Genomic DNA, 20,956 nt, shown 5'->3' with positions numbered 1-20,956 from the left:
ATATTAACACACAGGTGAAACAGCCTGACTTCCCGCAATGAATTTGTCAGTGCTTGGCTAGGGCCTAAAGCCTTGGCAAGAGCTGGTCCCTCATTTGATGGCATTACATAGCCAAGCTGTAAATTAGGGGGAGTTGTTAATACTGTAATGGACTCTCACTCCCCTGGGTTGGACATGCCTGCATGCACGCACACCAGGGTGGGCAGAGGAAGCTGAAAACACTTAGAGACAGACCAAAATTACAGTGTAATTTAAAAAAAATCATATTGGGGCCAATCTCATGATTTTTTTGTAGATTGCCTCGTGATTTTTGAACTTTGGGGTTGGCAATACTGTTCAGTGACCGTAGACATGTTGAGGCCGCTGCTTAAAGCTATAGGGAAAGACATGCTGTTTTCGGCTGTTTTTACTCTGCTCATATTTCTTGGCTCCAGGCCCCTAACATGAGGCACCTTTTTCACAGTTAGTCTATGGTGCGGGGTAGAGCTTCACGTGGAGGGATCACCTGTTGGCTCCTGTTTGCACTGACAAGGCAGATCTTATCACAACCATGTCCTCTCCGATCTGCCCTAGTCACTGCCTGGCCGGTCACTGTTCCCGCTGTGCTCTCCTCTTGGCCTGAAGTGCTCTCGTGTTGCACAGCAGCCAGCGGTTCCCCAACCTCGCCTGTCCCGTCCTGCGCTGCGGGTAGCCCTCTTGGCCCGGGACCGCCCTCCCTGCCGGGCGGGGGCGAGGACAGCGAGTTCCCGTAAGGCGGGGTGAGTATGGGCTCTGCTCTGACTCTGCCACTCTTGCGCCGCCTGGCTGAGTCACATGCCGAGGCTTTGGCTGCGCTCAGTGATCATTTCCCCCCAAGGCAGCGGGCCGCCCCGGAGCTGGACTTTGGCAGCGCTGGCCAGCCGGAGCGCTGACCACCTGCTCTAATCCTGACTGGATCGGAGCTGGGAGTCGGTTGTTTGCTTTCCTCGTTCGCTATTCACCTCCCCGGGGAAGAGGGAAGATTTTACCTTTGCAGGACAGGACAGACACAGCATGAAGGTCGAGTTTGCTCCCATCAACATTCCCCTGGCCAGGAGAATTCAGACAGCTGCAGTGATTCAGTGGCTCTTCTCCTTCCTCTTGCTAGGTAACAGCCTTTTTCCTACTTACGTCTTCGAGAAAAAAGGATTAATTTTTATTTTTTTTTGTAAAAAAGCAGCAACAGGCAGGATTCCTTCAGACTCACTCGCCACGTGGTGAATTCCCACGGTGCTTTCTTACTATAGTATTTTACTCACAGTCAAATGGACATTTCAGAGTAGAAGGAGTAAGGAGATCACTTCTAGTTTTGTTGGCTCTGTGTTGTCTGAAAAGCTGTTGCTGTTTTCCTTCTGTTGTGTTTTTGTTATGTATGGATATTTAAAAAAAAAACAGTTACAAATGAATTTCTCAATGACAGTATCTTTCCATTAAAACAAATTCCCCACTCCGAGCTAGATTTATGATGACTAATAGCTACCCCCACAACAAAAAAGAATTCAGAATTTCAGATGTAAAGATTTTTATGATTAATGTAGCTTTGATTGTTAACTATTTTTGTAGGACAGTTTGCTGTGGTGAATCTCAGTGCAAATCAAACTGAAATCATCACTGAGAAGGCTCTACTCCGTCATTAACCTGCTGCTTCAGGAGATGGGACTCTTTTATGTTTTTCACATGCTTGTTTATTTTTGTCTAAAATTAACCTAGTTGTTGATGCTTCATTATCTTACTAAATTAGTTCCACAGACTAACATCACTGTATGGTGATTTTTCCCCTAATATTTCATTTATGAGTCCTACCATTAAATGTTTAACCATAGGAGTAAATCTTACTCATGTGGGTAAACCTTGATTCTCAGATAGTATAAATTGACATAGCTTTGCTGAAGTCAATGGAGTACACTGATGCCTCCACTGAGAAGGCTCACTATTCTATGTATTACTGTGTGATTTCAGTATTCCCATAGTTTGAGCTTTACAAAAACATCTTCCTTACAAATCCTGCCAATATATTATTTTTTTTAATTCCCAAAATTGTTTCTGGATCAGTATAGACATTTAGGTGTGGTCTAATTACCTACAAACAAAGGGATTGAGGAAAAAAATGTAAATTTAACCCTTTTGTGTGTGTGTACGTATTATTTGTTTTTTAACCTTTACATATTTGCCTTTAGCCCCTTACATTTTTAATGTACTCTCCAGTTTACAAATAATTGTATTTGAGGTCTGAACAGTTTACACCTATATTAGCATAATTGCCCATTGTCTGTGCATCTTTTATAGTGTTGGGCCAAATCCCTGAACCTTCATACAACCCAAGTATAAATGTCATGTGCAGTGGAAATCTGCTGGAGTTGTAGGAGGAATCCACAATCCTTTCTCTGCCCAAGGCCTGGAATGAGGATCTGTCACTCTCCAAGACAGATACAGTAGACCATGTCCTTTCGGCATACTGGAAACATAGCGCTGACTCTGTGGGTGCTCTGGGGCTGGAGCACCTACGGGGAAAAATTAGTGGATGCTTTGCACCCACCGGCAGCCAAGCTCCCCTCTCCTCGTCTCTTTCTCCCCTCTCCCCGAGCGCTCCACATCCCCACTCCTCCCCCTCCCAGCACTTACTGCCCCCTCCCCCCCCAAGTACCTGCTGTTTGGCAGCCCTTAGGACTTTCCAGGAAGGAGGGGAAGGAGCGGTCACGCAGCATGCTCAGGGGAGGAGGCAGGGCAGGGGTGGGGACTTTGGGGAAAGGGGTGGAATGGGGACAGGAAGGGGGCAGGGCTGGGTTGGGGAAAAGGCGGACTTTGGGGAAAGAGTGAATGGGGGTGGGGGGAGGCAGTGCAGGGGTGGGGCTTGGGGGGGTCGAGCACCCCCCAGGCAGAGGGGAAGTCAGCGCCTAAGACTGGAAACGAGTGTAGATTGCAGAGGTACAACCAACTTCCTTGCTACTATCCTAGGAACAAGCAGGCAGTTGTGTTCTTCAACTGCTCCACCCCATGGATAAATTTTAGGGGAAGTCCAGTTAGACGTCTATTTCAGTAGTCTCAATTGGATATAACAAATGCACACATGCCTGTGAAAATGGCCATGCTAGCAAGAATCAGTCTGATAATCTGGATAAATTGGGGGTGGCAATAATAGAAGTTCACCACTGTGTGCCATGCTGGGAGAGCTGCCATGCTGAGGGAGCTGTCAAGATAACCTCCACATTTTGTGTCCATACTCCCTGCATAATGGAAGCACAGGTTGTTAACTATCCTCAAAATGTTTCACCTTACCCAGGAGCATCATATTGGTCTTATCTGAGTTGAATCTTAATCAAATGTCTCTAATCCATCTAAAAATGTTGGGTGGATAGTATGAGAGTGGGGAGAGAGTTCATAATGGGTTGGCCAACAATGAGGCATAGAGTTGAGTACAGTCCTCATTCTTTTCTGTCCTGAATGTCCAGTAGAGAATTTTTTTCTGAACAAATATAGATATGCCATGAGCTAATCATTCAAGAGCTTCTGAACTGTATGTCTCAAAAATGCCTTTTTAAAATGAATCATCCTCCGTGCTTGGAACAAGTGGCGTATTTTCCTTTATTGGTAGGTTTAACTGGGTAACATGCTATTGGTCACATGATAGGTTTTGTCATCCTAGATATCCTGCAGTGACGGGACCTCTCCTATATAGAGCAGTTTGTCCATGCCCAACACTAGCTAATACCATATGGTTTAACTCCGGGTTTCTCAAATCATGTCTCGGGCCACTGGCCCCATTGATCAACTCCTCCCCCTCTCAGTGCCTCCTGCACATCGTGGAACAGCTGTTTTGCAGTGCACAGGAGGTGCTGTGAGGGAGGGGGAGGAGCGAGGATGGGGCATGCTCGGGGGACAGTCAGAAAGAGACAGGGAAGAGGAGGGGCAAGGGTGGAGCGGGGCTGGGAAGAGGTGAGGCACAGGACCTGCGCTGGGGTTTCTGGCGCCCTAGGTGCCGGGCCATTTCGCCGCCCCGCGCGCGGGTCTCGCGGCTCTGGTGGAGCTGCCGCAGGCATGCCTGCAGCAGGTCCACCGGAGCCGCGGGACCAGCGGACCGTCTGCAGAAATGCCTGCTGCAGGTCCACCGGAGCCGCGGGACCAGCGGACCGTCCGCAGAAATGCCTGAGGCAGGTCCACCGGAGCCGCGGGACCAGCGGACCCTCCGCAGAAATGCCTGAGGCAGGTCCACCGGAGCCGCCTGCTGCCCCCCCGGCAAAATGCCGCCCCCCCCCATAATGCTGGCACCCCAGGCGACTGCCTAAGTCGCCTAAATGAAAGCGCCAGCGGGCAGAGTTGGGGCTTCAGGCTGAGCACGGGGGTTGGAGGTCCACAAAAAAATTTAAATCAAAATGGGGTCCTCAGGTTGCTAAAGTTTGAGAACCACTAGTTTAACCCATTTAATTAAGCCAGTGAAACCTCTTCAGAATTTTGGACCCAAGTTTCTTTGTCTCCCTTTTCCTGGATTTTAAGCTGCCAAAGTCTATCCTAAAGCAGAAAAGACATTAAGAACATAAGAATGGCCATACTGGGTCAGAACAATGGTCCATCTAGCCCAGTATCCTGTCTTTTGACAGTGGCCAATACCAGGTGCTTCAGAAGGAATGAGCAGAACAGGGCAATTCGAGTGATCTATATATACCCTGTCATCCAGACCCATCTTCTGGCTGTCCGAGGTTTAGGGACACCTAGAGCATGGGGTTGCATCCATGACAGTCTTGGCTAATAGCCACAGATGGGTCTATCCTTCATGAATTTACCTAATTCCATGAGTAGCCAGTGACCCAGCCGTTAGGGGAAACTAGCCCCTGGCCCTTCCCCTTCTGCATCCCTTCTGCTTCTGCCCCCCTTTTCCTCAGGAGCCCAGAGGATGCTCACAGCGACCCCCAGCGCAGGGCGGTGAGACTCAGCTTTGGGCAGCCGGGTAGAATGTAGAATGAAACTACACTGCACTAATTGGATTTAGCTGGAAACAGAGTCCAGTGTTGTGGCTCTGACTTCCATAAAAGGGGATGATGGAAGATTTGCCCAGGAGCTGGTTATGGCTACTGGAACAATAATTCCCTTAACTGGGAAAGAAGGCAGCTAACAGTGTTATGTTCTAAGGCAAAGAACAATCCCCTTTTCACCAACTGTTCACAACTTTTTATTGTCTTGTATTGATTTTATTCTTTGCCTCCCCACCTTGCCAATTTTTAAGCGGCAACTCAGGAAAGCATCCTTATTCAGGATGGGTATGTAAGCATGTACTTATGAGCTTCCGGAATCAGGGCCATACAGTCTACAGCTTTGTACCTCTAGCTACAGATATTTATGTCAATGGGAAATGTGCTTGGTTAAGCTCTGAAACCAATTCTGCAGTAATCTAGGCATTTATGCTACACTATAAACCGTTTGTATCTGAGCGCTTATCTATATGGTAACGTGGTACGATGTTTGCTATACTGGTATAGTTGTAGGTCTACACTGGGGGTGGAGGGGGGTCGACCTAAGATACGCAACTTCAGCTACGCAAGTAACATAGCTGAAGTCGGCGTATCTTAGGTCGATTTACCTGGCCATGAGTTCTGGAGTCGACAGCAGAGCGAGCAGGGATCAATTTTATCGCATCTACACTAGATGCGATAAATCGATCTCCGATAGATCTATCACTACTCACCGATCCAGCAGGTAGTGTGGACGTACCCTGAGTGTGGATGTAGCTATACCGGTATAAGGTGCCTTAAGCTGGTATAACTTATTCTGGTAAGGGTAGGTGAATAAGATACACAAGTATTGGGTAATTTCTACTGGTAAGTCTGCATTGAACTGACTATTTTGGTCAAAAAATCACAGCCCTAACTGAAATAGTTTTACCAGTACATAAGCTGTCTGTAGACTAGGCCTGAGAGCCTAGGACTTGGGTTTAACAAAGAAACTTCTTTAGGATGTTAATGCAGAGATGTCCCTTTAATTTCTAGATTATGTTTCTTTAAAAAAAAACAGACAAACCTGAAAACTGGGATTCAAACAGCCCCAGCTTTGCGGAGAGGCAACTCTCACTTTGAATTTCGCATCCTGGGCCCATCTCTCTGTTACTAAAGTGGTAAGGGTGCTCTGATTATTTCTCACCAGATTTTGCACGCGATTTTTTTTTTTTTTAAATGGCAACATTTTCCCAGTGGCTGGCTAGAATGCAGTTCACTTACTTCATTTGCTCATATTCTTGCATTTCTCTTTTAAATTCTTTGTACACTCATAAACCATGTAGAAAGTGGTGTTAAAAAGAAGAGCAACTTAGGCTAAACAAACTGTCATTCAAGCAAGGATAATTGTCTTACACCGATTACTGAGCCACTAATTGGGCTAATAATTTCCTTGGTCACCTTTACTTCCTCATTGTTTTATTTGTGCTGTCCTGCTTTCCTGCTTCCAGATCTCTTGGTGATATTTGGTTATTTAACAATTTATTACATTGCTATTGCTGTATCCTTTGGGCACGTTATATATGTATATGTATGTGTGTGTGTATATGTATATATATACACACACATTATAGTGTGTGTGTGTGTGTGTGTGTATACACACACTGTAATATCAACCACTCGGTCATTATTGCTTGTAGAGGGTAGTACTGATAGTGATGATGCTAATAACACCTAGCTCTTACATAGTGTGGGGGTTTTCTATCCATAGATCCCAAAGCACTTTATAAATTTTTACAGATGGAGAAACTGAGGCACAGGGAGAGTCAAGTGACTTGTTCAAGGCTACCTAGAAACCCACTGGCAGAGCCAGAAATAGAACTAGATTGTCCTGAGTCCCAGTTGAGTACTGTACCCACTAGGTAACACATCCTCCCTTCTACCAAGCATTCCAATTCACCACGTAAATAAAACCTTCCAAGTCCAAGGTCAAACAAACAGTTGCACCACTCTGTGAAGGCCAGCAAACTTGGATTCAGACATATCGAGATGGCAAGTCCTACAGCCAGCTGCCTTCTGCCAAGAATGTGCTTATGAGATTGTCTAAGGTCATCATCATTTGTTCATTGACTTCCTTCTAACTAATGCCCGTGGAGAAAAATGCCTTTTTTGTGCTTAGAGACTTACTGGTTAGAATTCTTAGTCATTGTAGTTTACACATTAACTTTGCTTTATAGACAATTAGTGCATTTAAAGTAGCAGGTGTGATTTGATGGTATTTGTGTGTTCTATCCCACTGTAAGTACAAGAGGCATTATAACAACACAGGGTGCGGCAGGAGAGGTATTGACAAGGCACTCTCAACTCCCATTGGGCATGGCCCACTATTTAATGCTGTTAATAGGAGAAGAGGAGCTTAGTACCTCTCAAAGTGCTCAACACCTTGCAGGATTGGACCCTGCTTTAGAAAACGCAAAGCAGTAAGTGTACTGATCTCTGCAGAGTGCGATCCTTTGCATAGTGTTGAATAGTCTTACATGATGATATTCATAGTTGCTCTAACTTTTATACAGTTGACATAGAGTACCTTGCCAAGGAGGTGAAAAGTTACCATGTCTATTTATGCTACTTCACGGGGTTATTACTGTGCCAAGAATCCTCTCAGGAACAACACTGGGAAATATTTCTGCTTATCACCTTTTGGATGAGACCTAAAGCTGGAATCCCATCCACTTGTGGTAATTAAAGACCCCCATGACATTTTTAGGAAAGAAACGATGTTGCTTAGCCAGATTCAAACTCTGATCACAGTACCTAGAAATTCCCCTGTCATTTCAGACGGCAAAGTTAAGAATGTAAGAATGGTCCTACAGGGTCAGACCAAAGGTCCATCTAGCCCAGTATACTGTCTTCCAACATTGGCCAGTGCCAGGTACCCCAGAGTGAATGAACAGAACAGGTAATCATCAAGTGATCATCCTGTTGCCCATTCCCAGCTTCTGGCAAACAGAGGCTAGGGACACCATTCCTGCCCATCCTGGCTAATAGCCATTGATGAACCTATCCTGCATGAATTTATCTAGTTCTTTTTTGAATCCTGTTATGGTCTTGACCTTCACAACATCCTTCGGCAAGGAGTTCCACAGGTTGACTGTGCGTTGTGTGAAGAAATACTTCCTTTTTTGTTTTAAACCTGCTGCCTATTAATTTCATTTGGTGACCCCTAGTTCTTGTGTTATTAGAAGTAGTAAACAGCACTTCCTTATCTATTTTCTCTACATCAGTCATGATTTTATAGATATCAATCATACCTCCCTTATCCATTCCTTTTCCAAGCTGAAAAGTCCCAGTCTTATTAAACTCTCCTCATATGGAAGCCGTTCCATACCCCTAATCATTTTTGTTGCCCTTTTCTGAACCTTTTCCAATTCCAATATACCTTTTTTGAGATGGAGCGATAACATCTGCACACAGTATTCAAGATGTGGTGTACCATGGATTTATAGAGAAGCAACATGATATTTTCTGTCCTATTATCTATCTCTTTCTTAATTATCCCCAGCTTTCTGTTCACTTTTTTGACTACTGCTGCACACTGAGTGGATGTTTTCAGAGAACTATCCACAATGACTCCAAGATCTCTTTCTTGAGTGGTAACAGCTAATTTAGACCCCATCATTTTGTATGTATAGTTGGGATTATGCTTTCCAATGTGCATTACTTTGCATTTATCAGCATTAAATTTCATCTGCCATTTTGTTGCCCAGTTACGCAGTTTTGAGATCCTTTTGTAGTTCTTCACAGTCTGCCTGGATCTTAACTATCTTTAGTAATTTTGTATCATCTGCAAATTTTGCCACCTCACTGTTTACCCCTTTTTTCAGATCATTTATGAATATGTTGAATAGGACATGTTCTCATCCTTTCCTAAAAGCATCTAAATTCCTTGCTGCATAATGTTGCTGGTGCTGAATAGCCTTTTCATCCCACCTCAGAAGTTGCTGCCTTTCTTTCTAGTAAGTGCTTTAGAATTGTCCTGGATGAAAGTTGCTATCTGTGGGCTTGATTCAATGGGAGTGTGACATACTATATCTTGGGGAAGCGTCTTGTAACCCCCATATTCCTCATCTATATATAATTGTGATATTGCATATAAAGCATGCCATGTGAGGGGAAAGGTTACGATTGGCTGAAAGTCACTGTTCTATCTAAATATGTATATCTTTAGTGCATATGAAGTTATGAGATTGTGTTGTATGGTTATCACTAAAACATGCTGTAAATTGGGGAATAAGCCAGATATTAGCCCCTCAGAGACAATAGCAAGGAAAGTAAGCAATGCCTGGGTGGGGTGTCAAACAACCCATCAACAGCCATTGTCCACCAGATGTGCCTGGACTTGTGTTCTCCAAGCACAGGGGCTAAGGGTGTAAAACAGAACACAGTAGCCACTTGCTGGGCCTTTTCTCCTTCCCCCACCTACCCTGCAAGCAATAAGGACACCCACTGAAGACTCCAGCAGAGGAAACTGGCCCAGGTTTAAGGGACAAATCTGTATATTAAGAACTGCAATATCCACTGGAGTGAAGAAAAACTGCTTAATCTAGATGTTGCCTAGTCTAATAGGGTTGAGAGTTTAGACTGCATGCTTATATTTTCTTTTGGTAACTAACTCTGACTTTTGCCTATCATTTATAATCACTTAAAATTTATCTTTTGGAGTCAATACATTTGTTTTACTGTTTATCTTTACCAGTGAGTTTGCCTGAAGTGTGTGGTAAATCTGCTCTAGTTTGCAAAAGCTGATGTATATCCACTTTCCACTGATGAAGTGGAGAACCAAGTAATAAATTTGTACTGCCCATCTTGAGCAGTGCAAGATGGTATATTTCTGAGCTGGGAGCTGGGGGGATTCGGCTGGTGCTTTTTTCTGTGTGATTCATGAGTGGCTCTGGGAGCATTTATGCAATCTAGCTGGGTGCAGGGCTCCACATGCTGTTGCACTGAGTGATAACAGCACCTGGAGGGGTTTGCTGCTTGTCACTAGGAAAGCATTGTGAGAGACAGCCCACACTGCCGAGTTTAGGGGGCACAGTGGTCCAATAGTCCCAGGCTGCAGCCCAGGGATCCTGTCACAGGGAGTATTTCCATTGTCTTCAGTGTTTTCCAGCATTCTTACTGTAGCCATAGAGCTAGCTTAAATGCATTTTACTTATAAGTAACACAAGAAACCTATAGATCTATGCCATGTAAAGCATTAGCTTAAGCAGTTAGCATAAGGCTTTAAGGCCTCTGAGCCTTAGCATAAGAAAGTGGCCCAGCAGGAACCCTGAGTTTTGGTGAACAGGGAACGTTGTGCTTCCGGGGAGGGTTTGTACAAAACAATACTAGGTAACTGCAGGAGCACTGAACTGATACTAGGCTTGGATATTATGATAAATGAACTGAGGGGGTGAGGTCACCCAGCCAGCCAGTTAGCTATAAAATCCCTTTTAGTAGTTGTTCTCTACTTGCTTTACCTGTAAAGGGTTAAAAAGTCTCCCTGCATAGGTAAAAGGAAGGGAGTGGGCCCCTGACCAAAGGAGCCAATGGGAGGGCTAGAATTTTTTAAAATGGGGGGAAAAAACTTTGCCTTTGTCTGTCTGTGTGTCATTCTCCAGAGAGAGAGGACAGAGCAGAGACAGGGCTGGAACTAAGCTATAAAAAGCTTTGGCCAGGTATGGAAAATCATCAGATCATACCTAGAAACTGCTCATTTGAAACCCCAGATGTGTAAGTAGATCAGGAAATGTCTAGGAAGATGCGATTAGATTTCTCTCTTATTTCTCTATGGCTTGTGGACTCCTCTGCGCTAACCCCAGGTGCTTTTGTTTTGCTTGTAACCTTTAAGCTGGACCTCAAGAAACTATCTTGATGCTTAATTCTTGTAATTGTGATTTTTATTTATATGTTTATTTAAACCTAGCAAAAACCCTAAGTTCCAAATGTATTTTCTTTCTTTTTGTTTTTAATAAAATTTACCCTTTTTAAGAACAGGATTGAATTTTTGTGTCCTTAAGAGGTTTGATTGCTGGTGGCAACCAGGGCTTTGGAGTGGAGCTCCAGAGCAGTGGAGCTGCAGCTTTTTGCCGGGAGCTGGAGCGGAGCCGGAGCACAGCTCCAAAGCCCTGGTGGCAGCAGCTGATTTCCTTTGTTTTTCTTTCTCAGCTGTTCCCCAGAGGGGTGTGTGTGAAAGGGCTTGAGGGTACCCCACAGGAAGGAATTCCCAAGTGCCTTTCTGGGTTCTCCAAAGGGAGTTTTTGCACTTGGGTGGTGGCAGCATCTTCCCATCCAACGTCAGAGAAAAGCTGTAACCTTGGGAGTTTAATACAAGCCTAGAGTGGCAGATATTAATTTTTTAGATCCTTGCAGGCCCCCACTTTCTTACTCAAAGTGCCAGAGTGGGGAATCAGCCTTGACAGTTACTTTAGGGTAGAAATACTGGCAGATGCTTAACAACAAACTTGCCTTGGGGATGAATTGATGTATGTAAGTTAAAATTATTAACATACTAACCTGTAGGAGGATAAAGGCACCCTGACATTATTAGGGTGAGGAAGTTAGATATGGACAAAGGGGTGGTATTTGTATGAATAGTCATGATAACCACTAGACCCTATATTAGGCCAGACCACCATGTAAGGGGGAGATCTGGGCTATCAGACTTGTTTGGCATGCCAGGGTGTTGCCCAGTTCTTTAGTGGTTATTGATTATTCCTTGTTTCCAGTTAATTGCAAGTCTAAAGAAATGGGTACTGAGGGTTCTAGTCCAGAATCAGGCACAACAGAATTCAGGTTAAGGTCAGTGTCTGGTTGGGAACCCCGAAGTGCACACTGATGATACTCACACTGAAGGCAAAGCCAAACTTTAAGCAATTTTTATTAGCACAATTAGATGCAAATGCTCCAAACCACGTAAAAAGGTAGCAGTAATATAATAAGCTAATATTTTGTACCATTCTTTACATATACTCACACCCTTTCTTGGGGATCAAGTGGTAAGACACAGTCATTCATGGGGGATCTTTCTCTGTCCATGGCATGCCAAACAAGTCTGCTGCTTAAGAAAATGCCTTACATCAAGTATCAGAGGGGTAACCGTGTTAGTCTGAATCTGTAAAAGCAGCAGAGTGTCCTGTGGCACCGTATAGACTAACAGACGTTTTGGATCATGAGCTTTCGTGGGTGAATACCCACTTCATCAGATGAATGTAGTGGAAATTTCCAGGGGCAGGTATATATGTGCTAGCAAGCAAGCTAGAGATAACGAGGTTAGTTCAATCAGGGAGGATGAGGCCCTGTTCTAGCAGGCTGAACCCTGACACGCTTCTCATTCGTCCACTCAGCCTTCTCTACCTACGCTACTATTGTGAACATCTTGGTCGTTGGACCATGGAAGGAGACTTTTGGAAATTCCACGACCGATTTCAACAGCTTCCACCCCACCAATCAACCTCGCCTGATCAATCTCGGGGGTCACTTTCTAACACCCGGTTGCAAATAGGGCTGGTCACATTAACACCACCATATATCGAAAGCCTACGACCGCTATGCCACTGTCAAGCTCCAGTTCATCCAGGACATCACTGATCCCTTGTCTACGCCACGCATAGGTACAACGCATTGCTCAACGCTCAGATAGAGGCCACACTACAATCTCCACCAAGCTTCTCAAAACTACAATACCGCACGAGGAAATTAGGAAAGCATCAACGACAGACGTGTACCCAGAAGCTCCTACTGCAAGACAAACCCAAGAAGAACCCACAGGACTCCACTGGCCATACATATAGCCCCAGCTAAAACCCCTCTAATGCATCTCAGGAATCTTAACCCATCCTGGACAGTGATCCACATTTTCACAGGCTTGGGTGCAGGCCAATCCTTGCCACAGACAACGTGCCAACCTGAAACGTATTCTCACCAGCAATGCACCATCGCACCATAGTAGTTAGCTAGAACCATCCTTGCACAAACCCGATGCGCAACTCTGTCCAATATCTCACCGGCGACACCCCACGGCCTACCAGATCGCCACACATCACGGTCATTCCTGCACATCCACCAATGTAATATACGCCTCATATGCCAGCAATGCCCTCTGCTATGTACATCGGCAAACTGACCGTCTCTACGGAAAAGGATAAATGGACACAAATCAGATATCAGGAATGGCAATATACAAAACCTTGTAGGTGCACTTAACCTCCCTGACCACATATAGCAGACCTTAAGGGCATCCTGCAGCAAAAAAACTTCAGGACACTTCAAAGAGAAACTGCTGACCTTCAATTCATCTGCCAATTTGACCATCACTCAGGGTTAAACAAAGACTGTGAATGCTGCTTAACTACAGAACCGTTTCTCCTCCCTTGGCTTTCACACCTCAACTGCTGAACAGCGCTCATCCTCCTGATTGAACTAACCTCGTATTCTCTAGCTTGTTGCCTAAGATATATATACCTGCCCCTGGAAATTTCCACTACATTCATCTGACGAAGTGGGTATTCACCCACGAAAGCTCATGATCCAAAACGTCTGTTAGTCTGTAAGGTGCCACAGGATTCTCTGCTGCCTTACATCAGTGCTTCTCAAAGCCAGGCCACTGCTCATGCAGGGACAGCCCCTGGTGGTCCAGGCCAGTTTGTTTACCTGCTGCATTCACATGTTTGGCCATTCACAGCTCCCACTGGCTGCGATTCACGACTCTAGGCCATTGGGGGCTGCGGGAAGGGCGGCCAGCATGTCCCTTGGCCTGCGCCACTTTCTGCAGCCCCCATTGGCCTGGAGCATAGAACTGCAGCCAGTGGGAGCCACAATCAGCCGAACTTGCGGATGTGGCAGGTAAACAAACTGGCCCAGGCCGCCAGGGGCTTTCCCTGCATGAGCGGCAACCCGACTTTGAGAAGCAGTGCCTTACAGGATATAGGCCTATAGATTTCTTGCACTTCTGCTAAATGAAATGCTAAGCTAGGTCTAAGGGGTACAAGGGACAGGGATCGAACTTCATGGATGACCACTTGTCTCTTATGACTAGAGCTCCTTGAGAAGGTGTGAGTACATGAGCTTAAGTCTATGTTACTGCGCCCTTTTCATATGGTTGGAGCATTTGTGACCTTACTAATTATACTTATAAAATTATTAAAGCTTTTATTTGCCCGCAGTGTGAATGTCGTCATTGTGCACAGCGGGGTTCCCAACCAGACACTGAACTTAGTAACCTGAATTAGCTCAACATGTCTCACTGTTATCTACTTTTCCTATTTACTCTAGAGTGATTCACTATCTGCTGTGAAATCCTCCCCTTCAAGGTGCCAGGCTTCAAACCAGGTTGATGTAGTTCCCACAAACTATTTTACTCTTCAAAGATGAAATATAAAAATTGGTTTGTAAAATACCCTTGTTCAGCCAAGGTAATGCTTATTTGCTTTTATACCACAGTAATGGTTAGAGACTGCAGTCAAGACTGGGGCCTCATGCTGCCAGGCACCATACAAACACATACAAAGGCACAGTTGTTGGCCAAAGAGTTTACAATCCAAGTTTAGCTCTTTCTACCCTCTGATATCTATAAGCAATGCCCTTTGTGCAAGTCTTGTTGGGTACTCTAAATTCCTCCCACAATTCGCTACTCTTTGTGCCAGGTAGTAGAGGGTAGAATGTGGCCCAGAATTTCCTGTTAACCAGCTTTGTACATCACAAGCAGAGTTATCCCAGAGCTGCTTAATACAGGGACAAATCCTGCAGGCTCTACACAGGAAATATTCCCATAGACATGACTGGGACTTTTTCCTGAGTAAAGATTGCAGGAGTTGGTCTAACGCTAACATATCCCAACTGATACCATATTATACATCCACATGATTCAGAAAACTAGGAAATGGTATCAATATACCTCCCATCTGTGGCAATTATATTAGGATGTTACAATTGCTTTCTCATTAATTTGAGTGTCTGTTATTCTGAAAGTAGCTGGGTTAGGACAGCTGTTGTGATTCCATAGAAATGTTGGTTTGGTTTGCTTTTTTGCTCCTCGTGGCAAGTCTGTAGACTCTTATTAAATTAGGTTCCTTTTCGGTAACAATACCTAGCTCTTTTCATCAGTAAATCTCAAAGCACTTTGCAAAGGTCACCCCACAGGTCAGGGGTAGAGCCAGGAATAGAATTCAAGTCTCGTGAGTCCCAGCCCAGTGCTCTATCCACTCCCTCCATGATGTCTCCCTCTCAGTCAGCCCTGCTCCGTCTTCTCACCGGCCAGAATATATGAAGCCATTGCTCACTCTTGCTCCCTCCTTCCCCCTACCCTTAAGTAACTTTTGTGGAGTTCCTCTGGTTTTACACAGGTGTAAATGAAAACAAAATTGGGTCCAAGGACTCTTTCCTATAGTAAGATAGTAATGAATAATCTTCACTGTGGTTTTCTTTTTGTTTCTTGTAGCACAGTGTTGCTGGGGAGTCTTCATCATCTTGCTTTTGGGAAACTACTGGTTCCTACCTGTCCTCTATGCACTGTGGCTCTATCTTGATTGGGAGACCCCCCAAACTGGAGGGAGAAGATCAAAGTGGGTCAGAAACTGGACTATTTGGAAGTACTTTACGGATTACTTTCCAATTCACGTGAGTAAAAAGTTTCACACCGAATTGTGAAAATGCAGATCAAGGTGGCTATTTATCATGAATGCTTTGGGCCAGATTCATCTCTGGTATAGCCCTGCTGAGGTCAGTGGAATTATACCAGGAGTGAATTTAACCTCTCTTCTGTAAAACAAGCTAAGATGAAGAAAATCTGGAGTTAGTGACAGGAAAAATAGTTGGGGACTGGTTCTTTTGAGCTGAACCTTTCTAGCCACAAGATAGAAGCTCAGATATCGTAGAGATTACAGAACTATTAATCTGAGACAGAACTGAGCTCTTTATACTTACTTCACTTAGGATCACCTAAGATGCTAATAACAGGGAAATAAAGTATCAGTGATATACACGCTATTACATGCAGCCTCCCTACTATTAAAATTCTTCCTGTGTTTATGAACCACTGTGATTAAAATAGTTTTAAACTCAGACTCCATTTATATTATTTTCAGCTCATAAAAACGTCGGATTTGGATCCAAGCCAAAACTATCTGTTTGGATTTCACCCTCATGGTATTCTTGTTGCTGGAGCCTTTGGAAACTTTTGCACAGAATATACAGGTTTTAAAGAATTATTCCCTGGTCTTACTCCATATCTTCACATCTTGCCCTTCTGGTTCGGATGCCCTTTCTTCAGAGATTATGCTTTGAGTACTGGTAGGTGGAACCAAGGTCTCTTAGCCACTGCTTCAGATATGGCATATGTTTAAAATGAGTTGTATAAAGTGGTCTCCGATATAGGGCCTTATCCTGTATCTATTGAAGTCTATGAAAAGTTCTGCCATTTAACTTCAATAGGACCAGGACTGGCCCTGTAGAAAATCTGTTCACAGTGAACGCGATTGTTTCAAAAGCAATTCAGAAGGCTTTGTTGTACTTTTAATAAACCAGTGAATCATCATTGAAAGTGACTTGTAACGAAATTCCTGAATTATTTTAATACATTATAATGTGGGAATTGTAGTTCCAGTTACGCAGCCCAGTTCTGTACCAGTGAAGTCAATGAGAGCTTTGTCAAGGGAGCAGAATCAGGCCCATAGCAAGTCTATCATGCAGTGAGGTTGTTTTGGTGAAAGGGTGACTATACTATATGAGAGAGCTAAGCTAGAAGAATTTTTGGTTGAGCAATGCATCTTTAATTTTTTAAAACATAATTTTAGTGAAAGCCAAGAAGTCATTACAGGTTGTGTAGGCACCAGTCATGATAGATAATATTTCTTTTCATAGAATATCATGATTTGAAGGGACCGCAGGAGGTCATCTAGTCTAACCCCAACTCAAAACAGGACCATTCGCCAATTTTTGCCCCAGATCCCTAAATGTCCCCCTCTAGGATTGAGCTCACAACCCTGGGTTTAGCAGGCCAATGCTCAAACCAGTGAGCTATTTTTATTTAGTATTTTTACATTGTCTGTAAATAAAAAGACAAACTTAGATGCAAAATGTCATTCAAAATATAATGGCAGTAGATGCTGGTATTCAAAAAATAAAACCATAATATATGAATACCATAATATTTCACGTTATGTAGGAGCAGGACACTGACAATAAAAGAATTAACCAGTTTGCCTACAGCTGCAAATTCAGATCTGTTGCAAGTGGGTGCAAGTCCATTTACTTTAATGAGTTGCACTGGCTTACACAAGGTTCAAGTGGCTCATCCAGACCCTTACTAAACTGAGTCATCTTTGCTCATGCAAAGTAATCCCCATCATGGTCAATATGACTGCATACATAAGTGAAGCAGGGTTGGGCACCTTCCGCACATTGATAAGTTAGGCCTGTCTCACCTGCACAGGAAGAACTCACTGCCACACCTAGAGTCTTTTTCCAGACAGTTTTATTCTCCAAACGTACGATTTAGGCAGACATCAAACACAAGAGCCGTTCCTCAGCCCACTCAGGGCTACAGGTCCCAAGGGCTTTTCCCCTTTGCCTCTCTGTCCTTCCTGCTTCAGGGCCTACTGTAGCAGCCTGTCTCCCTCCTCCAGGCCATCTACCTGGGAGATACTCTTCCTCAGGGTCTACCAGAGGAGCCAGAAACCATTCTGCAACTTCCCCTACTATCTGAGCTCTCTCACTTTATAAAAGCATCCCTTGGCCCTCTTCCCCAGCTAGGTCTAACTGAACAGGCTATTTGATCCTTGGATGATCAGGATCAGCTGGGAGGGTAGGTGATCTGTTACAGGTGAGGCTGGGCCTGATTCCCCTTAAAGGGTCAGCCAGCCTGTTACAAGGCCATGTTCTTGTAATCTATTCAATACATGGAGACCTTTGTGCCCACTGAAATCAATGGCGCTCTGGCGGGGCTCAGGGGTCCATCCACAAGGATCGGATTGCAGGATGGGAGTGTAAAGCTTTTATTTATGGTGGGATCAATTTTTGAGTTGAAGGAGAAACTATCTATGTTAGGTACTTGTATGGCCTCCCTATTATTGCAATATCTGAGTACCTCACAACTTTTGATGTATTTATCAGATCTGTATTTATTAGGGAAAGCTAACCTGTCTCACGCAGAATTTCACTATTTCTAAATTTGGATTTATTCCAATTCAGAATGGAAACCAAAAATTTCAAAACTTTCCTCAGTAAGGGACGGAGCTCCAGGGCAGGCTGCCCCAGGGCCATGGACTCTGGAAATGTGGATTTCCCAGCAGCCTGCCACATTGACTACTGAGGAGGTGAGTTGGCAGAATACAGTCAGATTTCTGTTGGAACTCCGCCTGGAACTTAATCAAAATGAAACTGTCTCCGCAGAATGTTTTGATCTCGATGAATTGCCAAATTCTGACACAAAAAACTTTTCATCAGAATTTTTCCAGTCAGTACTAGTATTTCTCCTCAAAATCCTCCTGTGAGGTAGGGCAGTGTTGTTATTCCCATTTTACAGATGGGGAACTGAGGCATGAGAGGGGCTAAAGTGACTTACCTGAGGTCAGACAGGAAGTCTCTGATGGAGCAGGTATTTGAGCCCAAGTGCTAGGGTAGGTGCTAACAATTGGACCATTCTTCCTCTCTGACAATTTACTGAGATTTCTCTCTCCTTTTCCCATGCCTACCCATGAGCTGTTTTACTCTAGTACTTAGTACTGGTCACAAGGGAAGAATAGGGCAAGTGGAGTTAAGTACAGTATTGTTTATTAAGCAATGATACTATGTTCTGTGCTGCTGAAGAACAAGCCTGGAGATGGTTCCTGTCCCAAGAATGTTATAGTCCTGCTCTGTACAAACATCATTCCAGTAAAGGACTTGATTACTTACCTGGGTCCGAAGGGCTTCACTTCCAGTTTTGTTTTGTTTTATATGTAATTACACCATAAACCCAAGCTCTTTGGGGGAAGGAACTATCTCCCCCCGCCCGCATGTCTGCACGGCACCTAGTGCAATGGGATCTTGGTCCATAACTAGAGGTCCTAGGTGTCACCACAGTACAAATAGTAAATAATAGTAAAAGTGGGAGGAATGGAAGGAAGCATGAGCCTGCTTCTCCTCTCACCATGGTGTATATCAGGAATTATTTTATTTAAGTTCATGAAGTTATAGCAGGAAGGCAAAATGGCCTAGTGGGCAGGGTGCTGTGCTGGCCTAGTAGCTAGGAGACTTAGGTTCTATTCCTGGTTCTGATGTTAATTCACTGTGTGTGACTTAAGGCTGGTGGTTCAACCTTGCTGTGCTTCCATTCATGCATTGCTAAATGAGACTATCTGTATGCTTTTTTGCTGAGACCTGCAGATGAAATGAACTAATTATTAAATGTGAGAAGAGAAACACCTAAAGTACCACATAATATGAATGTATGTCCAATTATAATCATATAACATCACAAAGGAATTGCCTTCCACCAAGATACAATTTTTCAGGGGATTTTTGTTACACTTGCACAGGTCAGGAATTGGTGATAATGGAAACTGAGCATATCTGACCTGACAGAATGTTATCCACAATCTAAATATAGGTCAATACAGAAGTGTTTCCACATGGCTTTGCCATTCTGACCCATAGGGACAATCGTTTTACTTTCTCGATGAGAAGTAATTTTGACATGCTCCAAAACTGCCAGTGTTATAGAATAGTCTGAGTGATTTTATAGACTCACAGGTCTTAGAGCCACAGGGGACCATTATGATCATCTCGTCTGATCCCCTGTATAATACAGGCCATAGAATTTCCCCCATTTCAAACAATGTAATGACTGCTGCATACTCTGTGAGGACACGGCTAGAATACAGAAAAATCTGTACATTGAGCTCTCCTATCAGTGTTTGAAGCACATTTGTTCAGAAACTTATTTCTGGTCATATTTGCAAGTCTCCCTAGAACATTAGTTAAACTTAATTCTGTGTCTATTAGCAAGATATTTCTCTTAGTATATTGCTCCTAGAGTAGCAACACAATTGCATTACTTTTCTCACATTTTAACTTCCTCAATAGCAGAAAAGATGGGAAACAGCAGCTCAAGTCTGGGCCATTTGTTTATTTGAATCCAGAAGCAAAGGCATTCAATGCCAGCTTTAAAGAAGAACAAGCTGGATTTCATTCCTAGACTGTTCTTTAAAAAAAATGACTCTAAAATAGCATGATTGCACAAAGTGCTAGTAAATATGCTGTGGGGCAGAATCCTGCAGGAGATGAGTTAGGCAAAGGTATGTTTTCCTTTGTAATTTCTATAATTCTTATGCTTCAAAGGGCCAGAGTCAGTCCAAGTTTATCACAGCTTTAGCTGCTGTGACGGGCCCATGCAGCAGAAAGCCATGGAAGAGGGGTTGGTTGTGTCAGCAGAGAAGAAGGCAAGGCCTCCTCTTTGCCTGGGAGGGGTTATATAGAGAGTTAGTGCAGCCCAAGTAATGGGATGGGCAGCACAGGCTTGGGAGGTGGCATGGCCAGGGTGCCTCAAGGAAGAGCTAATGAAGTAGTTTAAGTGAGCTGATTCTGCTCCTTATTACACTGTCATTCCATTGACTTCAGTTCTGGCACTATGGGTCCTAGTTTAGGCTGCAACATCTTATATCCCCCCGCTCAAACTCCCAAACATTCCCAAACTCTCTTATTGTTTATATGCACCTGCTTCCCAATTAAACCCTCCACTGCCATGGCTTTAGCTTCAGCCTGTCGACTCTCTCCATTGTAACTCTCTCCACGTGATTCTGTAGTCTCGCATTTCTGAGAAGGAAATGTATTATTAGAATCATTGAGATGAGAAATGCCTGATTATTAAGAATTTGTATTGACATTGTGTGGATCCCTCCCCTCTGAAGATCTCACAATGTTCCAGCATGGCAGGAAAATAGAATTTAGCACAAAGGGGAAAGAGGCACAGAGGACTTTGTCAAATACAAATCTGTTAC

The 20,956-nt window shown here is 44.0% G+C and overlaps 1 protein-coding gene across 3 annotated transcripts in view; it reads left to right on the top strand.

Moving 5' to 3' along the window:
• The first annotated feature begins 889 nt into the window (after window positions 1–889).
• Window positions 890–20,956, top strand: part of MOGAT1 (monoacylglycerol O-acyltransferase 1) — a 75,230-nt gene continuing 55,163 nt past the window's right edge. For all 3 annotated transcript variants that reach the window (XM_075068975.1, XM_075068974.1, XM_075068973.1), the window contains exons 1-3: window positions 890–1,126; window positions 15,418–15,596; window positions 16,064–16,268. In XM_075068975.1, coding sequence (XP_074925076.1) covers window positions 1,033–1,126; window positions 15,418–15,596; window positions 16,064–16,268 — 478 coding nt within the window. In that variant the 5' untranslated portion in view covers window positions 890–1,032. The remainder of the gene's footprint in view (window positions 1,127–15,417; window positions 15,597–16,063; window positions 16,269–20,956) is intronic.

The sequence above is a fragment of the Chelonoidis abingdonii genome, chromosome 8, assembly GCF_003597395.2.
Source record: "Chelonoidis abingdonii isolate Lonesome George chromosome 8, CheloAbing_2.0, whole genome shotgun sequence".
NCBI lineage: Eukaryota > Metazoa > Chordata > Testudines > Testudinidae > Chelonoidis > Chelonoidis abingdonii.
Note: the sequence above shows the minus strand (reverse complement) of the source record. Positions and strands in the feature narration are given on the sequence as shown.